At 36.3% G+C, this 25,484-nt stretch overlaps 1 protein-coding gene across 1 annotated transcript; it reads right to left on the reverse strand.

The window, feature by feature from the left end:
• Positions 1-1,446: 1,446 nt before the first annotated feature.
• Positions 1,447-24,187, reverse strand: LOC129242840 (xenotropic and polytropic retrovirus receptor 1). Its single transcript, XM_054879707.1, has 6 exons — positions 23,947-24,187; positions 22,207-23,395; positions 21,943-22,137; positions 2,451-2,620; positions 1,980-2,222; positions 1,447-1,841 (listed from the first exon to the last, which is right to left on the reverse strand). The coding sequence occupies exons 1-6, from the start codon at positions 24,013-24,015 to the stop codon at positions 1,704-1,706; spliced, it is 2,004 nt and encodes a 667-aa protein (XP_054735682.1). The 5' UTR covers positions 24,016-24,187; the 3' UTR covers positions 1,447-1,703.
• Between the last annotated feature and the right edge of the window lie 1,297 nt (positions 24,188-25,484).

Genomic DNA, 25,484 nt, shown 5'->3' on the forward strand with positions numbered 1-25,484 from the left:
AATGCTGCGTAAATATGGCTTACTTGTTTCTACAATTCTTTCTTGTTAACAGTCAACGGCATAAAGCAGCTCTTAAGTACGTTTTTTATAAGTTGGCCTACATGGATATACAGGGTGGCGCACGAATCGTGCTACAAAAACAAAACGTAATAACTTTTTTTCTGTGTGAGTAATCGGCTTCTTTTTTTTTTTTATTTTGCAGATTAGTATTTAGATTTACAAAAAATGGAGGCTTGGGATACCGAAAAGAGGATTTGGATAGTGCAGCGGTACCATGCTTTGCAGTCCATCATTTCCGTCCAAAGGGAATTTAGGCGGGAGTTTGGCGGCACTCCCCCGAGCAGATGGACCATTATGAGGCTGGTGAACATGTTTGCTGAATCTGGAAGCATCGCACGCAGACCGTACCATCGAGATCCCCATGTTCGGGTCGAAGCCACAATCGCGGCTGTAGCATCGTTAATTCAGGCAAATCCAAGAGTTTCGACTTGTATCTTGTCGGCGCAAATTGGAGTTAGCAGACGGTCATTGCAGCGGATAGTTCATGATGACTTAAACTTGTTTCCGTACAAAGTTCAAATCACAGGCAAATTAAACCCTCTGGATTTGCCTATTCGCCTGGAATTTTGCCAAAAAATTATTGAAATGGCCGAAGAAGACAACAACTTCATAAATTGCTTGTTTATGTCTGATGAGGCCCATTTTGATCTAAACGGCAATGTAAACAAGCAAAATTGCCGTATATGGAGTCAATCAAATCCGCAAACACTCCATGAGATGGAACTGCACCCAGAACGAGTCACAGTGTGGTGCGCAGTTTCATCAAGGTGCATTGTCGGGCCATACTTCTTCGAAGAAAACGGTGTAACAGCGACTGTAAATGGGGACCGTTATTTAAACATGTTGAAGGAGTTTTTTTATCCAGAACTGCGGCGAAGACGTATCCCTTTTAACAGCATTTGGTTCCAGCAAGATGGAGCAACTGCACATATAGCCAGACCGGTTATGGAGGAGTTCCAACGAAAATTTAGAAATAAATTGATATCCAGAAATTCCACTTTCCGCTGGCCCCCAAGGTCACCTGACCTCACTGCACCAGATTTTTTTTATGGGGTTATCTCAAACAAGAGGTGTGTAAAACAAAACCAAGTAATTTGACTGAATTGAAGCAGTCCATCACAACAATAATTGAGGCGATCCCGACTTCAACCCTTCAGTGCGCAATGAACAATTTTCTCATCAGGTGTCGCATATGCGTGAATGAGCATGGAGGTCATTTACGTTCTATTATGTTCAAAACTAATTAGTTACATAAAATAAAATTGAATTATCTATACAATAAAAAAACAAAAAGTTAAATACATTGATTAGAAAAAAAGTTATTACGTTTTGTTTTTGTAGCACGATTCGTGCGCCACCCTGTACTTAAGTATTAAGTAATAAGTGTTAAGTAGATAAATACGTACACACACACACAACTACACATACAAATGTGTGTATAAATCACACTATTAAGCTTTCAATTACCGCTACTTGACACTGTATATGTCCTATTGCCACACCTACATTGAGTTTAATGACATCCAGTATTGCATTACTTCTTCGCTTGTCCATTGCTGTATTTGTGCGCTTTGTAACAAATGTTCTTTAGAATTTTGTCCACCCACGAAAATCGAAATACAAAGACTAAAGTCTTTGATCATTTAAGAGCATAAATCTTCGATAGATTCGCCTTGTAGCAGCAACAGGCGTTGTTGCTCTTTCTTCTTCGACAGACCTTTGGTTTTTCCACGCCGATTGCACACGCCGTCTTCGTCGTCCATCATGCGTAAAATTGTTGTCTGCCAAAGATATAGTATGTCGGGTGCATTGGAAAAGAGACACAACAGAAAAAATAAACCGGCCAATAAGAAAGTCATTAACGTAAGGCTATTTGGCTCAGACTTTTGCGATATACGTATTTTTCAATTAATTCGTACCTGGTCCGAACAATCCATTGGTGCCACAGAAATGTCACGTACAGCACGAAATTTGCCACAATTATTCAAATGCTCGTTTTCCAAACGGAAATAGTTCCAAATAAAACGCCGAAACACTTCCAATGGGCTGAGTATGGTCATCATAACATCACCTTCCATGTAGCCAGCCTCAATCAGACTCATTGACACCGTCCAACCAAAGCGCAGCACCAAATCCTCCACAATGCCAAAGTAGTAGAACCACTTCGTAGCGAAAAGCGATAAACAGTAAAGTAATTTTATTATACTATGTATATATCTACTTATAAATGAGCATATAACGATAACTAAATATGCGCCTAATTGGGCGAAAAAACAGTGAAAATATAACTAACAGCAGCAAGGTATTTGGGGAGTAGCCAAAAAGCTGTTGCCGGCCAGATAATTGACTGCGAAGACTTGAACTGTGCGTTAGTGTTTGTGTGCACTCACCGTCGTAGAGTAGACAATTTCTTCACGCAAAAAGCGATTATCACCAGCCTTGGCGTCAAATAAGCCCCAATCCATTTTAATGTCCCACGTGTACGCATAACAGGAGGAGACAATGGCCGCCACAATCCAGCAGTAGAACCACGGATTATTCTTCGATGTAACGTAAGTGGCTGTGACAGAAGGGAGAGGTAAAAAAAACATAAGTAAATTATCTGCACAATACATAATTATAGACAAATGAACTAGGATACGTTACTGGGAAAAAGTTATTAACAGTCAATTTAACTTATTTGACAAGATGCCAATTACGTTTGCTAAATTTTTTGTGTGTCAACATAAGCAGTCAGCCAGGTCAGACAAATGAACCAAGGCAAGCTACATAATGGGCAGAAGTCAATATGAATGCTGGGTGTTTTTTAAGAACTTGAGAATTTAATACGATAACACAAAACAGAAATATTGCTGGAATAAATTATTTTTATTACAGGGTCCGGCACTCGAAGTATAACCAATTACAAAGGCCATAAATTTAGTTTGGAAAATTACTTTTATTCAATTCAAAGTAAAAAATGTGTGAAAATAATATAAAATTAAGAACAAATTTACTTTTGCGCGATATGACCACCTTTTGCTTGACTATAGCCTTGAGACGGTCCAGAAATGAGTCGGAAGCTGCCCGAATGTGACATTCAGGTATTTTGGCCCACTCGCAGACAATGGCTTTTTTCAGCGCTTCAAGACTGGTGAATCTTTGAGCTCGGTGCTTGCTCTCCACAATGTCCCAAAGAGAATAATCCATCGGATTCGCGTCTGGTGAATTTGAGAGCCATTGTGTGGACGTTATGAAGTTCGGAACGTTGTTTTCTAGCCGTTCTTGGTGGACTTGAGCTTTTTGAGAAGGTCCCGAGTCCTGTTGAAACGTCCATGGTCTGCCACCGAAATATTTGTCTGCCCACGATTTGTCTGCTTCAAAGTAACCTCCAGAATACTTTCCCGATAATATTTCGCATTTACCTTAACGCCAGGTCAATGAAAACGATTGGAGAGCGCCCATCTGCGGTTACAGCGGTCCAAACTATATCCTGTGGCGAGTGCTGCCTCAAATTCTGGTATGAATGGTTAGTCAACTAAATCCTATCGTTTTGGGAGTTTACGAATTGCTCAATTTGAAATAATGTCCCGTCAGAAAACACAATGTTCGGAAATTTACCGCTTTCGTCCAAGCGAAGCAACTCCTCGCTTTCTCAAGTCTGACTTGTTGCTGCTTAGGTGTGAGTTCATGCGCCTTTTGGATCTTGTAAAGATTGACTTTGAGATCATTTTTCAATATGTGGCGGCTGCTACGTCAGAAATTTTTTAGTTTTTTCGCCATTTGATTGGCACTTCGTCGAGGATTTCGCTCAAGTTGTTTTTTTCTTTTTGAACCATTTCACGTGACCCACAAGAACTATCGGAAGTATGCATTTTTTCAGATAGCCATGCAGTCATCGCAGCTTTTAAGTCACGTACAACAAATTGGAAAGTCGTCAGACAATGCAAAAAAAAAAACTTAATGCATTAGCACCTACCACAGATATCACTTTCATCTGGGTACCTGGCCATAGGGGCTTATAAAGAAATAAGAAAGCTAATAAACTGGCAAGATAGGGGGCATCTTATAATGAATCCAAGCAGTAGAAATGTGCTGTCTCCAAGGAATGCGCAAAAGGCATATCTTCTCGCTATTCTAGAAGCAGGTCGTTGACAAATGGACTAACATGGATACCTGCAAAATAACTAAACAAACTTAGCCCAACTTCAACAAGTCCAGAACTGACGAGTTGTTAAGAAAGCCACGGGCAGACATATTCAGAGTTACGTCAGCAATAACCGACCACTGGACTTTAGGAGTCTATACCAGGAATATGGGGTGACCGTACAACGATAGATGCAGAAGGTGCTGTGGGTTCTCTACGACATGGTATGCTGGGGGAATTGTCAATCGTGAACTTGAAATATATTGCAGAAAAGAAAATAGACAACGTAAGCAGATTCATAGTCAAATTAAGATGGTTCGACTAATAAAAAGCAGCTATATATCAAAATGGCATTTTTGTGCTACTTGGTTTTGGGATGTGTCACTTAGACAACTGCTACACATCCATCACCAAAACCATGCATGGTGCCTTCGATAAGCCCAATTTTTAGCTACTTCTTCCAAAAATTCTGGCCGCATTGTATAAATGGTGTTTCGCCGTCTCGTTGGAAGCAAATGTCGTCGCTATTTAGCTGACTAATTTTTGGAAAAAAATTCAGTCCTCATAGCTCGATAGCGCTCGACATTCACAGTAACGGCAGCTCCTTCTTCATTTCAAAAGAAATAAGAACTGATAATGCCGCCAGTGCTCTATGAACTTCGCGAGCGGATTTTTTTTTTCTCAAAGTAGTTTTCTCAATTTGAAACCGTTTCTCCATTTTGAACCTTGCGGAACCTTACTGAACATAAATGTCAACACAGTTTTCCATTCTTAGTTGTCAAATCGTAGTTATCGATATCGATAGTTCTCATGAAGCTACAAGAACACCCACTACATACAACTTGTGTTGTACTTGTTGCTGGACAAAAATATTTTCTTCAAATAAGCTATAAGAAGAATGCGTTGATAATGGTGTAATCCATGAGCGGTAGGGTAAGACTTTTGATTTTTGAGCACAAAATTTTTAGAAATTCAAATTAAGTGCTTATGAATAATAGATGCATAAGACTTGTGGTACTTGACGATAAGGGTTTATAGATATTAAAAACAAAAGCAGAGAATCAAACTAAATTAAAAAAAAAATAATTTAATTTCAATCAGTTGAAGTAGAGGCGCTTATGTTTGGTACGTAAAAATTTTCAGGAGCAGGAAAGCAAACAAATACTCAGAAATGTGAAAAAAACTCAGAAGTTTCCATAAAGGTAGAGTTAAATAATTCAAGAGCTACTTTTGCCCTGCTTTGACCCTCCGTTGAACATGTTTGTTAAAACCTGAATTTGAGCACCCGGGTCTAGCTTTTTTCATCCTCTTTGAGGATTCTGTTTAAAAAGTTATATTCATAAATCGATAGAGACAGCTACCTGGTTTAGAAAGCTCAAGTTGTTAGCTATAATAGAAATACGTTAAATTCACTCCAAAGTCGAAAACGTCTGACCAGAGCAGGTTCGCCAATGGAGTCTTAACCATAAAGAAACGCTTATCTTATTTTATTTATTTGGCACTCATACGTGATCGTATTCGTACTCGTATTTGTATTCGTATTTGTATACTCGTACATTACCGATTTCGTATTCTTTGCCTTATTCGAATTCACAGCCGCATACGCACTGGCGTTCTCATTCGCTCTAGAATACTGAGATCATCATTCCCATTCGTATTCTCAAAAGATGCATTAAATCAAAAAAATACTTATATTGAATTATTTTGTAAGAGTAATTATTATAAATAATTATTTCATTACAGCTTTTCAAGGGTACTGGCTGCTAAGGCTGAGTAGTTAAACTTGAGCAGAGTGAAGAAGGAGTGAGGAAAAATATATATTTATTTTTTTTTTATACATAGTTCGGTATTCTCCACCACTCTAACACTTAAAGCAGATAACATAAGCTATTAATAAAATCAATAAAAAATTCGAGGAAGTCTTTATCTCGAAAAAAAATAGTTTCGCTTAAGGGGTTAGTCTACTTTGTCACTTTAAAATTTTTCAATTTTTTTTTTTTGCATAATTTGAAAGTATATATATCCAGAAATATTGTGTAAAAATTTTAAGAAAATCCGAGCACTCTAACTATTTTTTTTTTACCTGAACATCATTTCGTCTACCTGCGCGTATAGCGTGCATTAAAAACTTTAAACGCGTTTTTCTCAAAACAACGTTTTCAAAATCTAGCTCCACTGTATCTCAAAAACTAATCAACCGATTTTCATAAAATTTGGATCACCTATTCTAGACATAATTTGCACCAAATTGACGCTCGGGGGTTTTGAAATTTTAAATTTTTACCATATATTTTTTTTAAATATGCGAAAAAAAAAACCGTTCTATCAAAAATTTTCCATTTTTATCAGCCATTTTTTTTGTCTTCATTAAAACCTAATATCCGAGGGTCATTTTGTAGCCAGTATCTTACTGAATCTGAAACATTTTGATTTTTTTGTTTCAGACAAGCCGTTCTTGAGTTCTGATGGAGCTGCCTCACCAACCCATGTTTGAGACGTTACGCTTCACTGCTATTTTTTTACTAAAAATACTATAAAATTGAATAAAAAAAAATTTATTTCTGAATTTTAAGACTTTATTTAATAAATCAAACAAATTTTATATTACTATCATTTATAGTTTTCTCAAAAAAAAAAATCACGAATATAGCCTTTTTTTCGAGTCTCCAAAGTAGACTAACCCCTTAAAATGCTGATCAAAATAAGTAATAATTTTTTCAAAATATTTTTTTTTTAGTGTGTATCTTATACTAAAAAATAAAAAAAATGTATTTTTATAGAAATGTTAAAAAGGGACGAAGATGTTTCACTTTAAAAACTCTGTACCAAAATTTTCAACATTGAATAAATCTGAAAATGATGATTTTTTTTAATTTTTTCAGTTTACTTTTAATTATACACAAGTTTACAAATAAAACAATTGCTAGAAGCATTGTTGACGATTTAATTTGGACCTTTTGACATAGAATCGCTTTATATCAGTAATAAAATTTAGTCTCGGGATTGCAGCATACATTTAATGAGATTCGTTTACAGCAACAATTCTACGAAGAATAATTAACTATTTGTTCTCAAATAATAAAATATCTAAAATAACAGAGAATACGAACGCAAAAACTTGGAACTTTCTTTTTTTGATAATTGATTGTTGATAGTTGAGTTCAAAATCCGTTGATTGACCAGCTCAAAATGTATTATTCTCAAGCATGATAGATTTAAAAGGTTTTCCTAATAACTATGGAGAAAATGAGAATTGTGCATGTAACTTCACTTACTACCAAGGATGATAGATTAACAGGTTTGCTGGTTAGGTATGGTGAAAAAATAAGTTTGAGGGGAACTTTGGATTCCACGTCACTGGGCCCGTGCGTTGTTGACTTTTATGACTACCATAAGCAAAATTCTATGAAACACATCTCAAGTGATATCAGCACATTCAGCAAATACGCTCAGAGCCTAATAAAGGTCTGCTATGTAGAACGCCTTTAAAACTCTTTTCACCATGAGTTATTACGTCACGAGGATTCGGCAGCCGAATTCTGCACGATCTGATCAGTCGTTGTTCAGACAGCAATGACGTGACATTGTGCTAATTTTATATCACTAACAGAATCTTTATTTTTTTCCTTAAACAAACCACTCAGTGACCCCATTTACGTCAGCCTATCAGCTGATATTGTCAAATTCGCTAAAAGCCGGATAAAGGTCCATTATTGACCATACTTTTTCAAGCATTTTTAACGGGTTGGTGTCGAAATTCTGTCTGTACAAAATTCTAAAAACAAAATTCTGCTTTTTAAAATTCTGCTTTTTAAAATTCTGCTTTTTTAAAATTCTGCTTTTTTAAAATTCTGCTTTCTAAAATTCTGCTTTCAAAATTCTGTATTACAAAATTCTGTATTACAAAATTCTGTATTAAAATACAATGTTAACAATGTTAAAGAGGTAATGTAATTATTTAATTTATTATTATTATTTTTTTTTGATTATTATTCGAGATATTAAATAAAAAATAATAATAATAATTTTTTCTTCAGTTTCGATAGAATCCACAGTATTTTAGCGTAGAACTTCTTTTCGCGTGGGCGGCCTTCGGCCACGCTTTAAAAAAATAACCCTCATCAGTCCAACTCCGGCTACGCAATCCACCGTATTTTTGCGTAGAACCCTTCTAAAAAAAAACGAACAGCTGCGAAGAATTATTAAAAAAAGAAATGCATTAAGTCACACTACATATTTAAAAAGAATTGCAAAAAATATTGGAATTGGTTAAACTAAAATATTATTATCGCTTAAACAAACCTATACGTATATTTATGAATTAAATGTTTATTTTGTTACTTCTTGTATGACGAAAATCACAAAACTTGAATAAAGCAGAATTTTTCGCATTAAACATGCAGAATTTTGAAAAAGCAGAATTTTAGAAAGCAGAATTTTAAAAAACAGAATTTTAGAAAGCAGAATTTTAAAAAGCAGAATTTGTTTGCAATTTATAGAATTTTGTCATCCAGAATTTTATAAAACAGAATAATGACACGCTCCCATTTTTAACATTTGTTACTGTATTATTCCCCGCTAGTCCCAACATACATACAGCATTATCTACCATGGCACAAATTGCTTCTATTTGTTCCGTTCTTCCTTATCCAGCTTTTTCAAAAGGTTCAAATCTCTTTGGTGGTAGATGCTTAGTTACCTATCACTGCCTAAATTCTTAATACGTCAACTTTATGCCCTTAGTTTTATTTTATTATCTTCTCAGTGATTGGGCGACTAGAGCAAGACTCAACTTTAAAATCAGGCATTCTGCGGCAGCCTGCGCCCTATTACTCCTGTCCTTACAATCAGGAAACCGAATATTACAAATTTTCTCTTACATGTAAATACAAATAAGCTGTGACTAAAGATGCGATGAGGTATAATAACCCGTAATTTGTTATAGAATATTTTGGGTAACCCTTTGTTATACACATATATGTATTGTATATGCAGTATAATTTCCAAATTTTGGCTTTACGGTGTATTTTAAAAAAGAAACTACTTAGAAATTTAACACAGACTGAAAAGCCAAATGTTGTCATGGTTTTGCATGGCTTTCCATGTAATTTCATATTTGCCGCACTTATGTAGTACTTATAAGCAAGCATTAATGTACATATTTCAATAAAGTTGTCTTACCTAACTCATGCGAATACACACTTCTCTGTGCAGTAGAGTCAGAAACCATAGAAATGGTAAGGGCATTTGTTGTTTGTTGGGGCAAAGGCAATGCGACGGGTCACACAATACTTTGTCCTTTTTATGCGATTCAATGTAAATTATTTCATAATCGTAGTGAGCCATTTCACTTAAGGTTCCTTTGTTTCCATTGTGAGAGGCTTATAGAACTTACATTTATGGCATGTTTCCGGCATTTGTGACCAGAAGTTTTCAGCTAATTTACATAATTATTTTAGCATTTTAAAGGAGGACTATGATACTGGTTTAGATTTTTTAATTTATTACCACCAAGTCTGTGAAAATAATACTGCATATAAATATATACACTTTGGGGCATAGTTGTAAATGTACCTTACATTTCCTGTATTTAAATATGAAATCATAAACTGCCTATTAAAATTCGTGGAATAAAATAATTTTTTTAGATAATACTGATCGTTTTATTTTCTCAATGGTGCAAAACTGTAAGTGCATAGCTAGCAAACAAACATTGCTTTCAGAAACACTCTTTTCCTTATATATTTCACAGTAAATTACTACACACTTAATGTTGTATACTTTCGAATCAAGAATGATAGATGAACTTCAATTGCCACATCATAGCGTTTTTGGCAGCAGAAGCCTGCCCGCTCATGGTCTTTGTTCATAGTGGAGCGCCCGGGGGTTTTGACCTCGGATCTCATAGGGACTGAATGAATTGCCATGTAACCAACAGGATTTTCTTTTGTATGCTCTAAATTGTAACTTCTACCAATATTATATTGTGCAATTAATTTTTTCATTGTTTAAACAAAAAAATATGAAAAATTAATATATTGGAGCATAATATTTAGTTGGAAATAATTTTTTTTTAGTTCTACGTTAAATTTTACTTAAATAGATAAAGACAAACATCTTCCCAACGTTATATATTATTGGTTATATTATGGCTGGAAGTGGGATAAAACAAGTTCTTTCTACCATTTATCCAGAAAATACGATTGATCACATAACGTCAGGACGTGCATATGCTAGAGCAGTACGTGCTCATACCGTATTGCAGCAGGCTTTATCACAATTAATTTTTGAAGATCTTAAGGAGAATAATGCGGATTTTTTAAATGTATTGAATGACGAACAAATATCGATGATTTTTGAAATGTTCAATTACAATGAAATTACAGAAAATCAAGGATTTCAAATGCTGAGTAGAATTTTTGAAGATAAGTTAGTTGAGCTTGAAAATAAAAATAAAACATCAAAACTATGGATTACGTATCTTCGAATGGTAACAATATTGAAAGACTTCATTGCTGCCGACCTTATGGGGGATTGGAATTTAAATCTACATATTGAGCTGATGATTCCACTATTCGACGCATCAGGGCATTTTCCCTATGCGAAGGCTGTACAAATTTATCTGCAAGATATGAAGGAATTACAGTGTAAAATGGATCCAGCAGAGTTCGAAAAATATACAACAGGATATTTCACATCTAGGCGATCAGATATTTTTTTTTCTGGTATTGCAAGTGATCAGACTTTAATGAAAGGAATGAGCGTCGAAGGGGGTCCTTTTAAGCGAGGTGCCACTGAAAGTGTAGTTTATAAATGGATCAGAGGAGTTATTTATAGAAAAGATATTATTGAAAGCATAGAAAATGTTTGTGACATATCTTTCAATAAAAGTCATCAGTCTACAGATGCTAGAATAGAAAGGGATGGTAACGATGTAAAAAGATTGGTAGACTTTTTCGAAGAACACAGTCTTTTTCCTGATACAGATGCAATTATGTCAATTGCCACTGGAATTACCGGTGATAAAAGTATAAATTGTTGCAATGCTTTTGAAGAAGGTTTAAAAGTTATGAAGAAAATCGAAGGGAAAAATGTACGCGAATTGAAGTTATTAAGCAAAGATAAAATAAATTCTCTATTGGCTAAAAATAATAAAATAAAAATTCATGACAATGTTATTCCCGTTGATCCATTGTTGCTGTTTCAACGTATTTGTGTGTTGAAAAAAACAGATGCTAAACTAAAAACTTATATGAATTATGAACTGGCACCATATCCACTTGCTCTGTTTGAAGATGGCCAACTGCGAAAGACAAAAAAATCAACTTTCTACGAATTATTCCCAGAAATTCAGATTAATTTGAAAAGCTTAGAAAATGTTCATTATGTTGTTGATGGAGGCATGTTGTTATATCGTTGCAAATGGCAATTAAATGAAACATTCAAAATGATATGCGAACTTTACGTAAGATATTTGAGGAATAATTATAATAACGCATGCGTGGTATTTGATGGATATAAGAAGGACGGTATTAAATCTGCTGAAAGGAATCGTCGCGCACTAAAAAATGTAAGTACAGATATTGAATTTGATGAAAATATGCCGTTAAAAATCGCTCAAAATAAATTTCTAACGAATAAAAAAAATAAATCTCGCCTAATCGAAATGTTAAGAATAAAATTAGCTGATAACAATATTTTTACATGCCAAGCGGAAAGCGATGCAGATAAATTAATTGTTGATACAGCAATTAGTTTAGAATCTCAAAATATTGTTGTAATTTCTGAAGACATTGACGTCTTGGTTGTGTTAACGGCATTGGCGCCTACTGATCGTGAAATATATTTTTTAAAACCATCCCGAGACAAAGTTAACCAACAAATATTTTCATCGAAAAGTTTAGGAAAATCTCTACCAGCATGTAAATAACATGTTCTATTTTACATGCTTTCACAGGCTGTGATACTACTTCTGCGTTTTACAATAAAGGAAAAATTAAGTTTATCACAAATTTTGAGAAGCGGAATGATCTACATGATTCAGCAGCAGTATTTAAAAATGTACATGAAGATGCAAATAATATATTTCAAGCTGGTATTACATGTATTTTGGGAGTGTATGGTGCTTTGGCAAAAATTACAGATTTGAATACATTCAGGTTCAATTATTTCATCAAAGCAACTGCCAAAGACACAAGTGTTCTTTTATCTTCGTTACCTCCCACATCTGAGCATTTGAACACTTAAAACGGGTTTACCTACAAATCCAGATGTGGTTAGGGAATGATTTAATCATCGAAAATTGGGGATGGCACTATTCCAATAATACCTATCATCCAATATTTACGAATCAATTACCTGCTCCGGAAAATTTATTAAAAATGCAAAAAAGGATGTGGAGCTGCATGCGGATGCCGAAAAAGTGGATTATACTGCAGTGTAGCATGCCTACAGTGCAACGACGACAGCTGCCTAAATGTAGCGCTTATGATTAACATCAGTGAAATTGAAGATGATGTTTGAAAAAATTTAAATTTTTCAATAGACAAATTTTTTTGTTAATTAATTTTTTTCTTTTAAATAGTCATAATTTTTTTGTTTTTAATAATTAATTCGATTCTACTTTTATGCTATAATAACAGAAAACAATTTTTTTTTGTATGCTAATTATTTAAATAAACAAATAGTTTACATAATATTTTTTTTTTAACATTTAATTATCCATAATCTATTTATTTTTTCAGTTGCTTCCACTTCTGTTACAAAAAAAATAAATTCTACAACGTTATTTGCATTATAGCACATAAGTTATTGCAATCATAAATTTTTGCTATTTAAAAATCAAATGCACAACTTTTAAATAGGTAGAGATTATTATTTATGTTATTCACAACACATTTTCGCAAAGATAATTTAATTTCATTTAGTCCCTAAGACATCCTAGGTTTTAATGTTTTTAACGCTCCAGACGCTCCACTATCAGACCACAAATCAAAGACGATAGATAGGTTTGGCTTTCAGCTATGGTGAAAATGGAAATTGAGCCAGCAACTGCAGCTTCTGCCCGGGAGCGGAATTCTGTCCGCTCATTTCACAAACTCGTCCAGTCGTTGTTTAGACGGCAACGAAGCAATATGAGCAAGAACTGTGTTGATTTTTTCGTATATCCCCTACACAAGCTTAGTTTTTTCCTTAAATTATTCATGGACCCGGGCTAGGTCAGACGTTCAGCTGATTCTATCAAATTGAGAGCCGAATAATCATCTGTTACTGTCACTTCTTTTCATCATGGATAAACATGGGGAACTTAATTATCCGAGTGTTTGCGCAATTTGGCAGTCCATCTTCATAGCACTGCTGGTGATGAATATAATTAAATCTTCTAAGAGAAATTATCTTATTGTATTATTAGTGTAAAGAAATGTGTGGTTTTGTAACTATTGGCGAGCCTATACTTTATGGCTTTTTTATTGGTTTGTGTCAAGGCACTGTCCGAAGCAATACCGAACGGAAGTCTCACTTGGCGAAAGTTAAGGGGGGGGTAGGGTCACAAAATCGAAATTTTTTTTCTTCACTCATCTTATAGTAAATCATTTCAAGAATGTTGTGTCAAAATTTTAAGTGGATCGGAGCAGAACTCTCAAAGTTATAGCCTTTGTAGGCACTCTACCTCGAATGCGGAGCATCGATAATTTTTCAGAGTCATTTTTTCAAACGCGTTTTTCCCGAAACGACTTCTTAAAAGTCGGTGCCAATCACAACTCCGAAACTAATCAACCGATTCTTTTCAAATTTGGCACAGTTTTCTAAATCAAAAATACCTAAACCCCACGCCCCCCCCCCCACTGTTTTTTTTTTATTTTTTTTTTAAGGTTGTTTTTCACTTACAAATATGGCGAAATTTTTCGCCAAAAATGCTCGTTTTACGTTTTTTTGCCACCAAAACTACAAGAATGAAAAAAAAAAATTTTATTAATGGGGGGGCATTACGTCATACTTTAACTGAAAAATTCGACTTTTTTAGTTTCAGATGATTCTACGACGAATGCCGATTGGCACCGCAGAGCACCTCTCGAAAAACATATCTCCAAAAAAACTCTGTAATGGGCTTATTTGTCAATATTTTATTATTAATATTTTTTAAAAACTTATTGAGAAGATGTACAATAACATGCAACTGATTTTATTAAAGTATCTTAAGCCATATTTCTCAAAAAAAAGTGTTTTTTTTAGCGCTAAACCCTACCAACCCCTTAATACAGCAAAAAGCAGCGGTTCTACCTAATCCAACGGATTAATAGTCTGTGTCAGAAAAAAGAAACCGCGATTATTCAGGAAGTATAAAAGATATAAATATATTAGGCGCGCTAAGTTCTCGCTTTTTTTTGATAAAAATACAACTTTATTCTGAAAAAATGATTACATTGAAAGTATTGCCCATCGCTGGCTACTACTTTTTCCCATCTTTCTGGTAGATCTCGTATACCGTCGCAATAAAACTGTTCATCTTTTGAGACTATCCACGGATCAAGCCATTTTTTGATGTCTTCATATGAATGGAACTACGATGGAACAGGTGATAATCGGACGGCGCAATATCTGGAGAATATGGTGGGTGGGATAGGATTTCTCATTTCAGTGTTTCCAGGTAGGTTTTAACGGGTTTGACCACGCGAAGCCGATCGTGGTCATGCTGTAGAATCACTATTTCATGTCCCTCCGCGTACGGCAGACGCTTCTCGCACAGTGCTCGGCTCAATCGCATCAATTGAAGTCGATACCGATCCCCAGTGATGGTTTCGCTTGGTTTTAACAGTTCATAATAAATAACACCAACTTTATTCCACCAAATACATAGTATAACCTTCGCAGCGTGAATATGCGGGCGAGGCGACGACGTAGAAGCATGACCCGGCAGTCCCCATGACTTTCTTTTTTTTGGATTGCTGTAATGAATCCACGATGCGATGTAGAAAACTATTCCTTTTTTGCCGCTGGAGCAGTTGTTTGCAGGCGAAAAAACAACGTTCAACATTCCTTGCTTTTAACTCATAAGGAACCCAAGTCCCCTGTTTCTGAATCGTTCCCAAAGCATGCAATCGCTTGGAAATGGATTGGCGGGTAACTCCTAATACTGAAGTAAGCTTCCTTCACGCGGACGGCCGTCAACATTAAAATCATCGTCTTTGAAGCGACGCAACCAATCTCGGCACGTTATTTCACTTAAAGCAGCATCTTCATAAACTTTTTGTAGCTCTCGCTGCGCTTCAGCCGCTTTTTATTCGAGTGACAGAGGAAAATAAACACTTCCCGCAAATGACGATTATTCGGCACAAAATCAAACATTTTCACAAAATCAAAACACAATCACTAATGTGTCGAAACAGTTTGTTTACCATATATCTAAGCTTGGTTTATAACGTTTAGGTTATGTTAGAATCGACTGGAACACACTGCTGGCGGCATCTATTGGGAACTTAGTTGCGCGCCTAATAATACAAATTATGCACACAATCACCTTCAGTTTGTTATAAGGCACTGTTCGAAGCAATACCGAACGGGAGTGTCACTTGGCGAAAGTTAATGCAGCAAAAAACAGTCCTTTCTACTTAATCCGAACGACCCGGAGTAACCGTCTGTGTCAGAAAACAGAAACCGCGATTATTCATGAAGTATAAAAGTTATATATTTAAATTTTTTTTTACATTTTTTTTACATGAAAGTATGTACAAAACTACGAGTCGCAACCCGACTAGAATTACAGTAAGGCATGCCGAAGAACCAGTTAGGTCCGAATTAGGCAGGCCTTACTGAGGCACGCCTCACTATTACCTTACCAGGCCCACGTTAAGCAAGGCAAAGATTGGCATGCCAGAACAATACCAAATTTTGTTGTGGTCACGAAAATCTGTGGCAGTGTCTCACTTAGGCATAAATTAGAATTATGGACTGGCTTTCCGGCTAGATGCGTTTTCATAGTTCCCCACATATTTTCAAAGGGGTTGGCGTCTGGGGACTTGGAAGGCCAGTCCAATACTGTGACGTCATTTTCTTGTTTTGTTGTTTCTCAATGTGTTTTTCTGAGAGCAGTGGTTTTGATGATGAGGGACGGTAGGATTTGTTCCTCTCCTTCAGTCGATGTTCGATGGTATTAATACTTATACTTATTCCCTTTTTAACAAGAACTGATCGTGCTTAGCGTAGTCACAAAGAAGGGTCCCGCCTAAAAAGTTGGACGATGACCTTATCCTGCTTTTTTGTCGTCACTCGCTTCAAGCCACGCTCGGAAAAGTCATCAACATTTTTGTACACCTTATACCGCTGATTCCACATCACAACAAATTTTTTTGATTTTTTAATTACTTTTGCAGCCGCGGCGTAAGATAATTTCGGCCCTTTCGAATGCGTACATAAAAATACCGCCTCAAAACGCTTCGCGTACTTCTCACTCATTTTTGTTTGGTTGCGTTTACGGAAAAGTTTCGAACGACACCAACCTGAGTTAGTACCGGTATCGTAGCCCTTGGACTATTGCGCAGCAAAAGGCAGAACGAAATATATCTTGAAGTTACAAGAAAAATACCGGTTCTTTGTTTTCTGACACAGACTGTATATCCGGCCAAGGACTGTCATTTCAGGAGTACTCCCCGTACATGTAAAGAAAATCTTAATGCTGCTACAACAACAACAGCAGCAAAAAGTAAGCGAACGCAGTAGCTTAATCGAGTAATTGAATTTACCTTCGCAGTGGACACTTGAAAGAAGCAGGTTAACACACTATATCCGATACAATTAAATGTCTTCGATATGGAGCGACAAGAATTTTACAATTATTACAAATATTACATTTGCACTTTAAAAACTTCAAATGACACCAGTGTCGAGAAATATAAATCTATGACGTAAGAATAAATTTATGTACTGAGATTTGTAAAATATATACAGGGTGGCTGATGAATTTTGCTACATTAAGAACCTCAAATAACTTTTTTTTAGTGTATGGAATTCATTTATTTTTTTTTTTTTCAAGTTGAAGGTCATTAAATTTTATTAAATGTAGCTTAACTAGTTTTAAAAATAATTGAATTTAAATGCCCCCATGCTCGTTGACACAAGTGCGGCATCTTAGTAAAAAGTTGTTCATTGCTGCTTTGAGAGTTGCGACTGGAATAGCCGCAATTGTTGCCCGAATGGATTGTTTTAGTTCATCCAAATTTGTTGGCTTTGTTTTATAAACTTCTTGTTTACATAAACCCCACAAGAAAAAGTCAGGTGCAGTAAGGTCAGGCGACCTGGGGGGCCAACGAAATTCGGAGTTTCTTGAAATCAGTTTATTGGGAAATTTTCGTCGCAACTCTGTCATAACAGTCTGGGCTATGTGAGACGTTGCCCCATCTTGTTGAAACCACACAGAGTTGAAAGGAATTCCCTTTCGGCGTAGTTCTGGATAGAAAAATTCTTTCAGCATTTTCAAATAACGGTCTCCAGTAACCGTAACGGTGTGACCATTTTCTTCAAAAAAATAAGGCCCGACAATACAGCGTGAAGAAACCGCACACCACACTGTCACGCGAAGAGGATGCAATTCCGTCTCGTGGAGTATCTGTGGGTTAGAAGTACTCCATATTCGACAATTTTGTTTGTTCACATTGCCGTTTAAATCGAAATGGGCCTCATCAGACATGAAAAGGCAGTTTAACATGTTTTGGTCTTCTTCCACCATTTGCAGGATCTTCTGGCAAAATTCCAAGCGAATCGGCAAGTCTGCTGCATTCAGTTTGTTAACCATTTGAATTTTGTAGGGAAATAAGTCTAAATCTTTGTGCATTATTGTTTGCAAAGACTGTCGGCTGACACCAAGTTGAGCAGATAAGCTTCTTATTGAAATCCTTGGATTGCTTTGTATAGCTGCAGCTACAGCAGCGATCGTTTCCTCCGTCCGAACTGATGGGTTTCGATGATAAGGCCTTCTTGCGACTGTTCCTTGCTCAGCAAAATTATTCACCAGTCTCATTATGGTCCATCTGCTTGGGGGATCGCCGCCAAACATCCGCCTGTACTCTCTCTGTACCAAAACTACGGACTCCAGTGCGTGATAGCGGCGGACTATCCAAATTCTTGTTTGCGTGTCCCAGTTATCCATTTTAATAAATTTTAAAGATCAATCTGCAAATTAAAACAAAAATGGAACAGATAACTTAAAAAGAAAAAAAGTTATTCAATTCTTTTTTTTTAGCGGCTTTCATCAGCCACCCTGTATGTACCTATGTACTCACAAAATGTATTTGCGATGTAATTTAATTCATTAGAGTAAGATTTTATTGACAATAAAATGCATTTAAAATGGTTAAAATGGTTTATTGTAAGTCTTGAGCCCTAACTTTTCACCAAAATATTCGGGCTTTTTCGATTGTTGTCTTCTATTTGTAAATTGAGGCATAGCAACTCTACTTAATGTTAATGTAAAGTGAGCCAAATCCCCTACAGGGACGTACATAGCTACTGCTGTATTGATGAAATACGCACACATACGAACATAGAACAAAAAACTGATGTTCGTATAAATTTTCAGTATCGTTAGTTGGATAAAAAGCTTGTTGGAAGCATATACATACTACATATATCTATTGCATAAAAGTACATACTAGGTTGTTCAATAAGCTTTGCGGTTTGATAAGAGAAGGCGTTGCTACTAGCCTACTTTTTATTTATTTATTTTTTTTTTTTTTGTTTTTCGTTATGTTCCTGTTTTTCGTTATGAAGAGTATATATAAACGTATGTATGAGAAGTTAAATTTCAATTTGTCAATGCATTCTTTGTTTAAAATCCATTTAGTATCGAATTGTCACAGTATTTTCACAATGAAAAAAATAAAGTATCGTGCAGTGCTTGAGCTTTTATTTTTGGAAGTTTTAAAGCAGAGGAAATTTATGAACGAATGTTGAAAGTGTAGAAGAACTTTTCGCCATCTATTAGTACAGTAAAAAGATGGGTTTCTAAATCTAAACGTGATCGTACAAGCCTTGAAGAGATCCAAGTCAAGGACGTCTAAAAGCAGCAAGAACACCAGAAATCGTAGAAAAAATAAAGGAAATCGTATTGGAAAACCATCGAGTGACTTCAAGAGATTTAGTAGAGACCCTAGGCATCTTATTGGGCAGTGTGAGCAATATTTTGAGTGAAGTATTGGGCTTCAGAAAGCTGTGTGCGCATTGGGTGTCGCATTTGCAAACAATGGAACAAAACCACAATCGAATGCGACTTTCCTAGCGAAATTTAGAGCGTTTTTGAAAAGATAAAGTTGAGTTTGTGCGTCGACTCATCGCTATGGATGCCACTTGGGCTTATCAGTATGATCCCAGATCAAAATAAGAAGTTAAAGAGTGGTTTGGACCTGGCTCTTCGGCTGCGAATTGAGTTCGTGTCCAGAAATCGGCCAAAAAGGTGATAGCATCAGTTTTTTTGGGATGCGAAAGGAATTTTGTGTGTGGATTACTTGCAAACTAGGAGAAGAATAAATTCTGAATATTATTGTAACCTTTTAGACCAACTTAAAGAAAAAATTCGTGGAAAAAGAACCAGTATGAAAAAAAAAATTCTTTGTCACAAGAGCATTTTGACAATGGCTAAAATCCATGAATTAAAGTTCGAATTGTTGGAGATTCCACTGTATTCACCAGATTTGGCCCTTAGCGATTTCTATCAGTTTCCAGACCTACAAAAATGTGTGCGTGGAAAGCGTTTTTCATCAAATGATGAGATCATAACAGCTGTGGACGTGTATTTTGCAGCCCTTGCAGATTCCCACTTCAAGGATAAAACTTATAAATTGGTTTCCCGTTGGAACAAGTGTATAGATGTTGAGGGAAACTATCTATACTCGTACTATAAAGGTGAATGGTGAAGGTCTGTGCGTTGTCCGCGCATCACTACGAAACGACAACACCAAATGACATAAAATTTTTTATACATTCATATTTTCAACCAATGATGGTTATAGGCATGTTTTTATGATGGAACTCCCTTCCCACAGCCCCCCGGCCGCGCCACCACTCTCATTCGTCACTAATAATCGAATATTTGCTTAAATTTAATCTAAAAAATCTTAGTTTTTCCTATTTCCCACTATTTATAGCACACTCTACACTTCATAATCCGCATAAGCTGTTCAACTATGAGCCAAATGCAAAGTTCAAAAACGGTTTGAGATAGAAAATTAATAAAAATAATTTTGCTTGATATTTTTCTGATTGGTTGTTTTGATTTTATTCAACGAGGCATAGCACCGGATGCCGGGTATTGTATTATAATATTGTGGTTATTAATAAAAAATTATTTTCTATGAAATTATTGTTTGTAATTCTTTTATATACATATCCTAAATCCCTCAAAACTACTCCTACGCGAGCGGGGTCGCGGGTTAAAGCTAGTACTGAATATTTTATTTATTTATTTAATATATGGAAAATAACAATAAATTATTATTTTACAATAAAAAGGAGCACTAGCTGCCAGGGCTTACGGCTCATAGTACTGAATAATAAAGTGAATTTCGAACCATAAAATTGTTTTTTTCTTATCGAGTCGCAAAACTTATTGAACAACCTAGTATATGTATATGCCTACGTAATTATGTGCCTGAATATGAACGTTTTATGTCTGCCTTGTAGGCTTTTCTGTACTTTTGAGTGGAAAAGTTTCAAGTGTGGCTACCGGAAATTTATTTTGAAGAAAAAAAAAATAATAATATGAATAGCTAACATATGAAAATACCACTTTAAGTATTTTAGTATAAAGATAAATTGAGATATATTGCAGTAAATAATTTAAAAATAAATAAATATAAGCAGAAAAATAGATACGCATTTAAGGGGACAGATATCAGTAAACGGCCATATTTTCCCTGATTTTCATTAAAATTATTTAAAACGAAGAAATTTTTCAAAATTGGCACACAGTTTATTTATACAATAAAATACAATAATATAAATTTTTTTTTAATCATTTAAAATAGCGGATGTACACTCAATTCTTCCTGGAAGGTCGCAGCGGGGCTTCTCGAATTTTCCTACTATTTTTGCTTTGAAAAAATTATTTTTCGATAAATTTTCGAAAAATTGTAAATTCACATAGAAAGTAATCTCATAAAAAAGATGTGTGCAAAATTTTAGGAAGATCGGTCAATAACATTTCGAGTTATCGTGCACGCCAGTGCTCGAACGCAAAGAATAGAGTCGTCACGGTTGATAAAAAAGTCTTAAATTTACGTTTTAAAAATTTTTTGACATATTCTTAAAGGATTATATTAACATTTTATGAGAAACAAAAAAAAAAATTCTCGAAATTTTACAGGTAAATGTCCCCTTAATAAATTCGTTACTAATAGCTAAAGATGCTGACCCAACGCACGGCTGGTTGGCTACGAAAAACTGTCAAAAAAGAACAGAAAAATACCGTAATTTATGAAAGTTGGCCAAAAAGCAATTTTGCCTCAAGCGCTTGAAGTGCTTTGAAATTTCAAATAGCGCAATTTTTTATTTGACAGCACTTTTTTGGTCCTTGGCATTTCATTTTATTTTCGTATTTCTTTGAAATCACTCAAAGCTACCATTTGTCCATAGAAATTTTCAATGTTAAGCAAAGCAGTTCAAAGCGAGCAAAGCCAGTAAAGCAATCCTCCGTTGGGCCACCACCTTGATTCTCCGGCTTTAGATGCCTGATAACATCAGCCATTAAACGATGCTTGTTCACTCACCTTCAGTTGTTTGGAATTTGTATGAGAATATTACAACAAAAAAGGATGTCGCGTACTTGGCAGCATTCACCAGATGCGGAAAAGCTTCACGCGTGTCACGATAGCGCCGAATACACTGAGCGAATCGCCAATAAGCCGGCAAAATGGCCACAACCGGACGCACGATTGAGATGTCTTGGACACATCTGCTACCATCTACAATATTTGAGTTGTGAGCCTAAATGGAATAACAATTAAATTATAATTAGCGAAAAGGTCACTTACCATAGCCCGTTGTGTGCCAGCTGGAATATTCACCAAAGAAACAAATAATGAAGGGTATATCCAGAAAGGCGGGTACAATGCTGTTCAGCTGGTCGGCGAGCCAAAAATCGGCGAAGGTTACAAAGAAAAATGGCGCCATTACAACGCGACTCAGCACGCGCACTGCCCAGTAACGCGCCTCATGATGAAACGTCTTCGTTGGGTTGAGTAGAAATGCAAACATTGTTGTGTAAAGAAAAATTGCTGCCGAATATTGTGGTATCGCAAGCGAATCACAATAAATATAGCACAGCACACAAATTGCCCAAATCACACCGAAAACCGAGGCCACTTCCATAATATTCTGTTCGGAGAGATGATTGCGTGGATCCAGCTCAAAGATGAGTACATGGTTTACGCCCGATGAACGCCAACCATACACGTTGACGCCCCATAGAAAGAGAAACTCAATGATTAGCAAGGGACCGCGAAACATGCGCAAACCTACGCGCCAATCTTCGCCGAAGCCATGAAATATAGCCGACAATATGACTGTGAGGAAGAGCACCACAAAAGCGCCCGAGAAGAGACCCACTTTAAAGGTGGTCCACGGGCTTTGCTGTTCACCTAACGGTGGCACGCGCAAACGTTTCATTGCCTTCTGGCGGTCGCCGCCCTCGATGTCATTGGTGAAGGCGCGTTCCGTTTCCTGAATGAGTCGATCGATATCCTTGTTAACATAGAAATGCGCGGCTTCCACGTACTCCTCACGCCACTTGACACCATCGCACACATTCAAGAGCTTGTCGTGTTTCTTGAGTATCTTGCGAAAACCCGTAAAATTCAGATTCTGGTAGTTTTGTAGCAAAATCAAACCTAAGTAAAACTCGCTAAATGCTAATTTGAGATCCTGTATCTTGCGCGCAGGTACATTCTTCTTGCCCAATGGTGTCTTGTACTTCCAAGCGGGTTGCTTCTTCACCGCGCCCATCTCCAGCGTTTCGCTGAGTTCACTACGAAGATTGCCATATTTGCGTGTAGCCTCAGCCATCTTTTCGGAGTAGAAGGTATTAATTTTGGCCAACTCTTTGTCACAGTAATGGAAGAATTGCTCATCGAATTTGGCAAAGTAGCGTGACAGCACCTCCGGATCGACGAGCTCTGCAGAGGGCGCCTGCTCTACGGCCGCATACAGCATTGCCTTCATTTCCTGGTGTCGTAGTGAAAAATAAGATTAAATAAGCAATAAATATCATAGATAAAGAATGGTGCTTATATTTTGCACAGGACTGTAGTGTTTTTTGTAGCATAAACTCGTTTACAAGCCCATAAAGCTTAGCATCTACATATACGAGTATACATACAAATATGCGTACGTACATAGGTACACTCTCGCCGCATGGGTGTTACTAAACTCAGCACTTTAACCTCCTAAAACTTGAAAGCTCGTTTTGTTTACATGAATTGTTTGTAAACAAATGCCCTAAAAAATGAAATTTTCATTTTGTTTACATCACAATATTCTAAACACTCAGCAACAGGTGTCTATTTTCGGCCATGCGCACTTCAAACACATTTTTCCGCTAAAATAAAAGCTCTGCACTTTGACAGCTGCCTCTAAGCTTTTATGACGTCATGCCGCCCAATGACAGTTGCTGCCATTGATCACCCACCCGCTGCACCAGTATCTACAATATTTTCACTTTTCACTGGCCAACATCCGAAAACGTAAATAAGACACGTCTCAAATGCGGTTCATACCTCGTAGTTTATATACTGTTTTCGCCATTCCGGTGTTATATGCGCGCCTAAGTGTTCGGCAAATTTCATTTTAACAATCAAAATATACTAATTCACTACAATTTTAATAAAATAATTGGACAGCACTCGTTTCACTCGCATCATTTTCACGGGCACAGTCAATACCGATGCGCACTGACACACACATACACGAGTATACTTACATATATGGATGAAAAGTGAAATTTTGTTGGGAACCATATGGTCGGAGGCAGCTTTTGTGCTTCGCATGAGAAACTTGTAAAGCTTTTCAGTTCTGTAGAGCTTTTGGGCCAAATTTAATTTTACTTCTAAATGTGAACGTCAAGTATTTGCATACATATTAAGGACAATTAAAGCCGCATGAATGTAAATTTAACTAAAATGTTTGTATCTTATGAACTTTTTGCTTAGTGAATACGATCAAGTGAGAGAAAATGGCCGTTACGGTAATCAATTGAGAAAAATAGTTGAATAGGCCAGAAATAATTTTAAATTTACTAGAAGTTGTGAATGTATTGTTTGGAATATCCATTCGCAAAATGTAAGTGAAATACCTTAAAGAACTTTGGCACAAATTTAAGCCCTAACATGAGCTGGGCTGTTAAGTGACTCCCCTACTTACATACATACATACATACATATGTAAGTAACGACCATTACTATGTTAAATTTACATATGTTACATATGTAATGTATTTATTATTATTATTAGAAGGCCATTACGCACTGCGACCAGAGCTTATCTATTGTGAAAGGCCTATTTTGTAACCCTAGAGTTTTAGGCCTTTTAAAAATTTTAGCACAGTTTTGGGTTTGTTGTTCCAAATATTGCATGGAGATACTACGATACCACCAAGGTGGTGAAGTCTCTGTCTGCCCAACGCAGGACATTCACAAAACACATGTTCTGAGCTTTCTATGTCCGTTTCGCAAAAGCGGCAGACATTGGTCTCGGATAGACCAATATTATTTAGATGGTAGCTCAGCCTGCAATGACCTGTAAGGTATCCTGTTAAAAGGCGCAGATCTACTCTGTTTAGTGAGAGAAGTTTGTCAGATATTCCTTTGTTGGGACTTAGGAATAGTTTCGCTTGACGCTGACCGGCACAATTTAGCCATTGTGCGGCAAGTTTTCTTTCTTCCCATTTGCTAAGGAATTCTTTAATGTGGCCTTTTGTCAGTCCACAGAAAGGCTCAGGACCAGTAAGTTGCATATTTGCTCCTTGTTTTGCAAGGTCATCAGCCATTTCATTTCCCTCATGTCCTTCATGTCCCGGAATCCAGCATAGTGTTACTATGTTGAGGTTTCCTAACGTGTTTAGAAGGTTTAGGCAATCATTTACCAATTTAGAGGTGATAGTTGTTGATAGAAGGGCTTTTAGAGCCGCTTGGCTATCTGAAAGTATGTAGATGTGAGTACCTCTCATTTTCCTTCTAAGACATTCTCTCACACATATTTCAATGGCATGTATTTCTGCCTGGAATATTGTTGGGTAGGATCCCATCGGAATCGATTT

This window comes from Anastrepha obliqua, chromosome 3 (genome assembly GCF_027943255.1).
Source record: "Anastrepha obliqua isolate idAnaObli1 chromosome 3, idAnaObli1_1.0, whole genome shotgun sequence".
NCBI lineage: Eukaryota > Metazoa > Arthropoda > Insecta > Diptera > Tephritidae > Anastrepha > Anastrepha obliqua.

What these genes read in the sequence shown, in the direction of transcription:
- LOC129242840 (XM_054879707.1), bottom strand. Translation starts at nt 24,015, where the DNA reads ATGAAATTTGCCGAACACTTAGGCGCGCATATAACACCGGAATGGCGA. An exon ending in CTGGCACACAACGGGCTATG is followed by an intron (nt 22,138 to 22,206) that starts GTAAGTGACCTT and finishes CAAATATTGTAG; the next exon opens with ATGGTAGCAGATGTGTCCAA. An exon ending in CAAATTCCAAACAACTGAAG is followed by an intron (nt 2,621 to 21,942) that starts GTGAGTGAACAA and finishes CTTCTGTCACAG; the next exon opens with CCACTTACGTTACATCGAAG.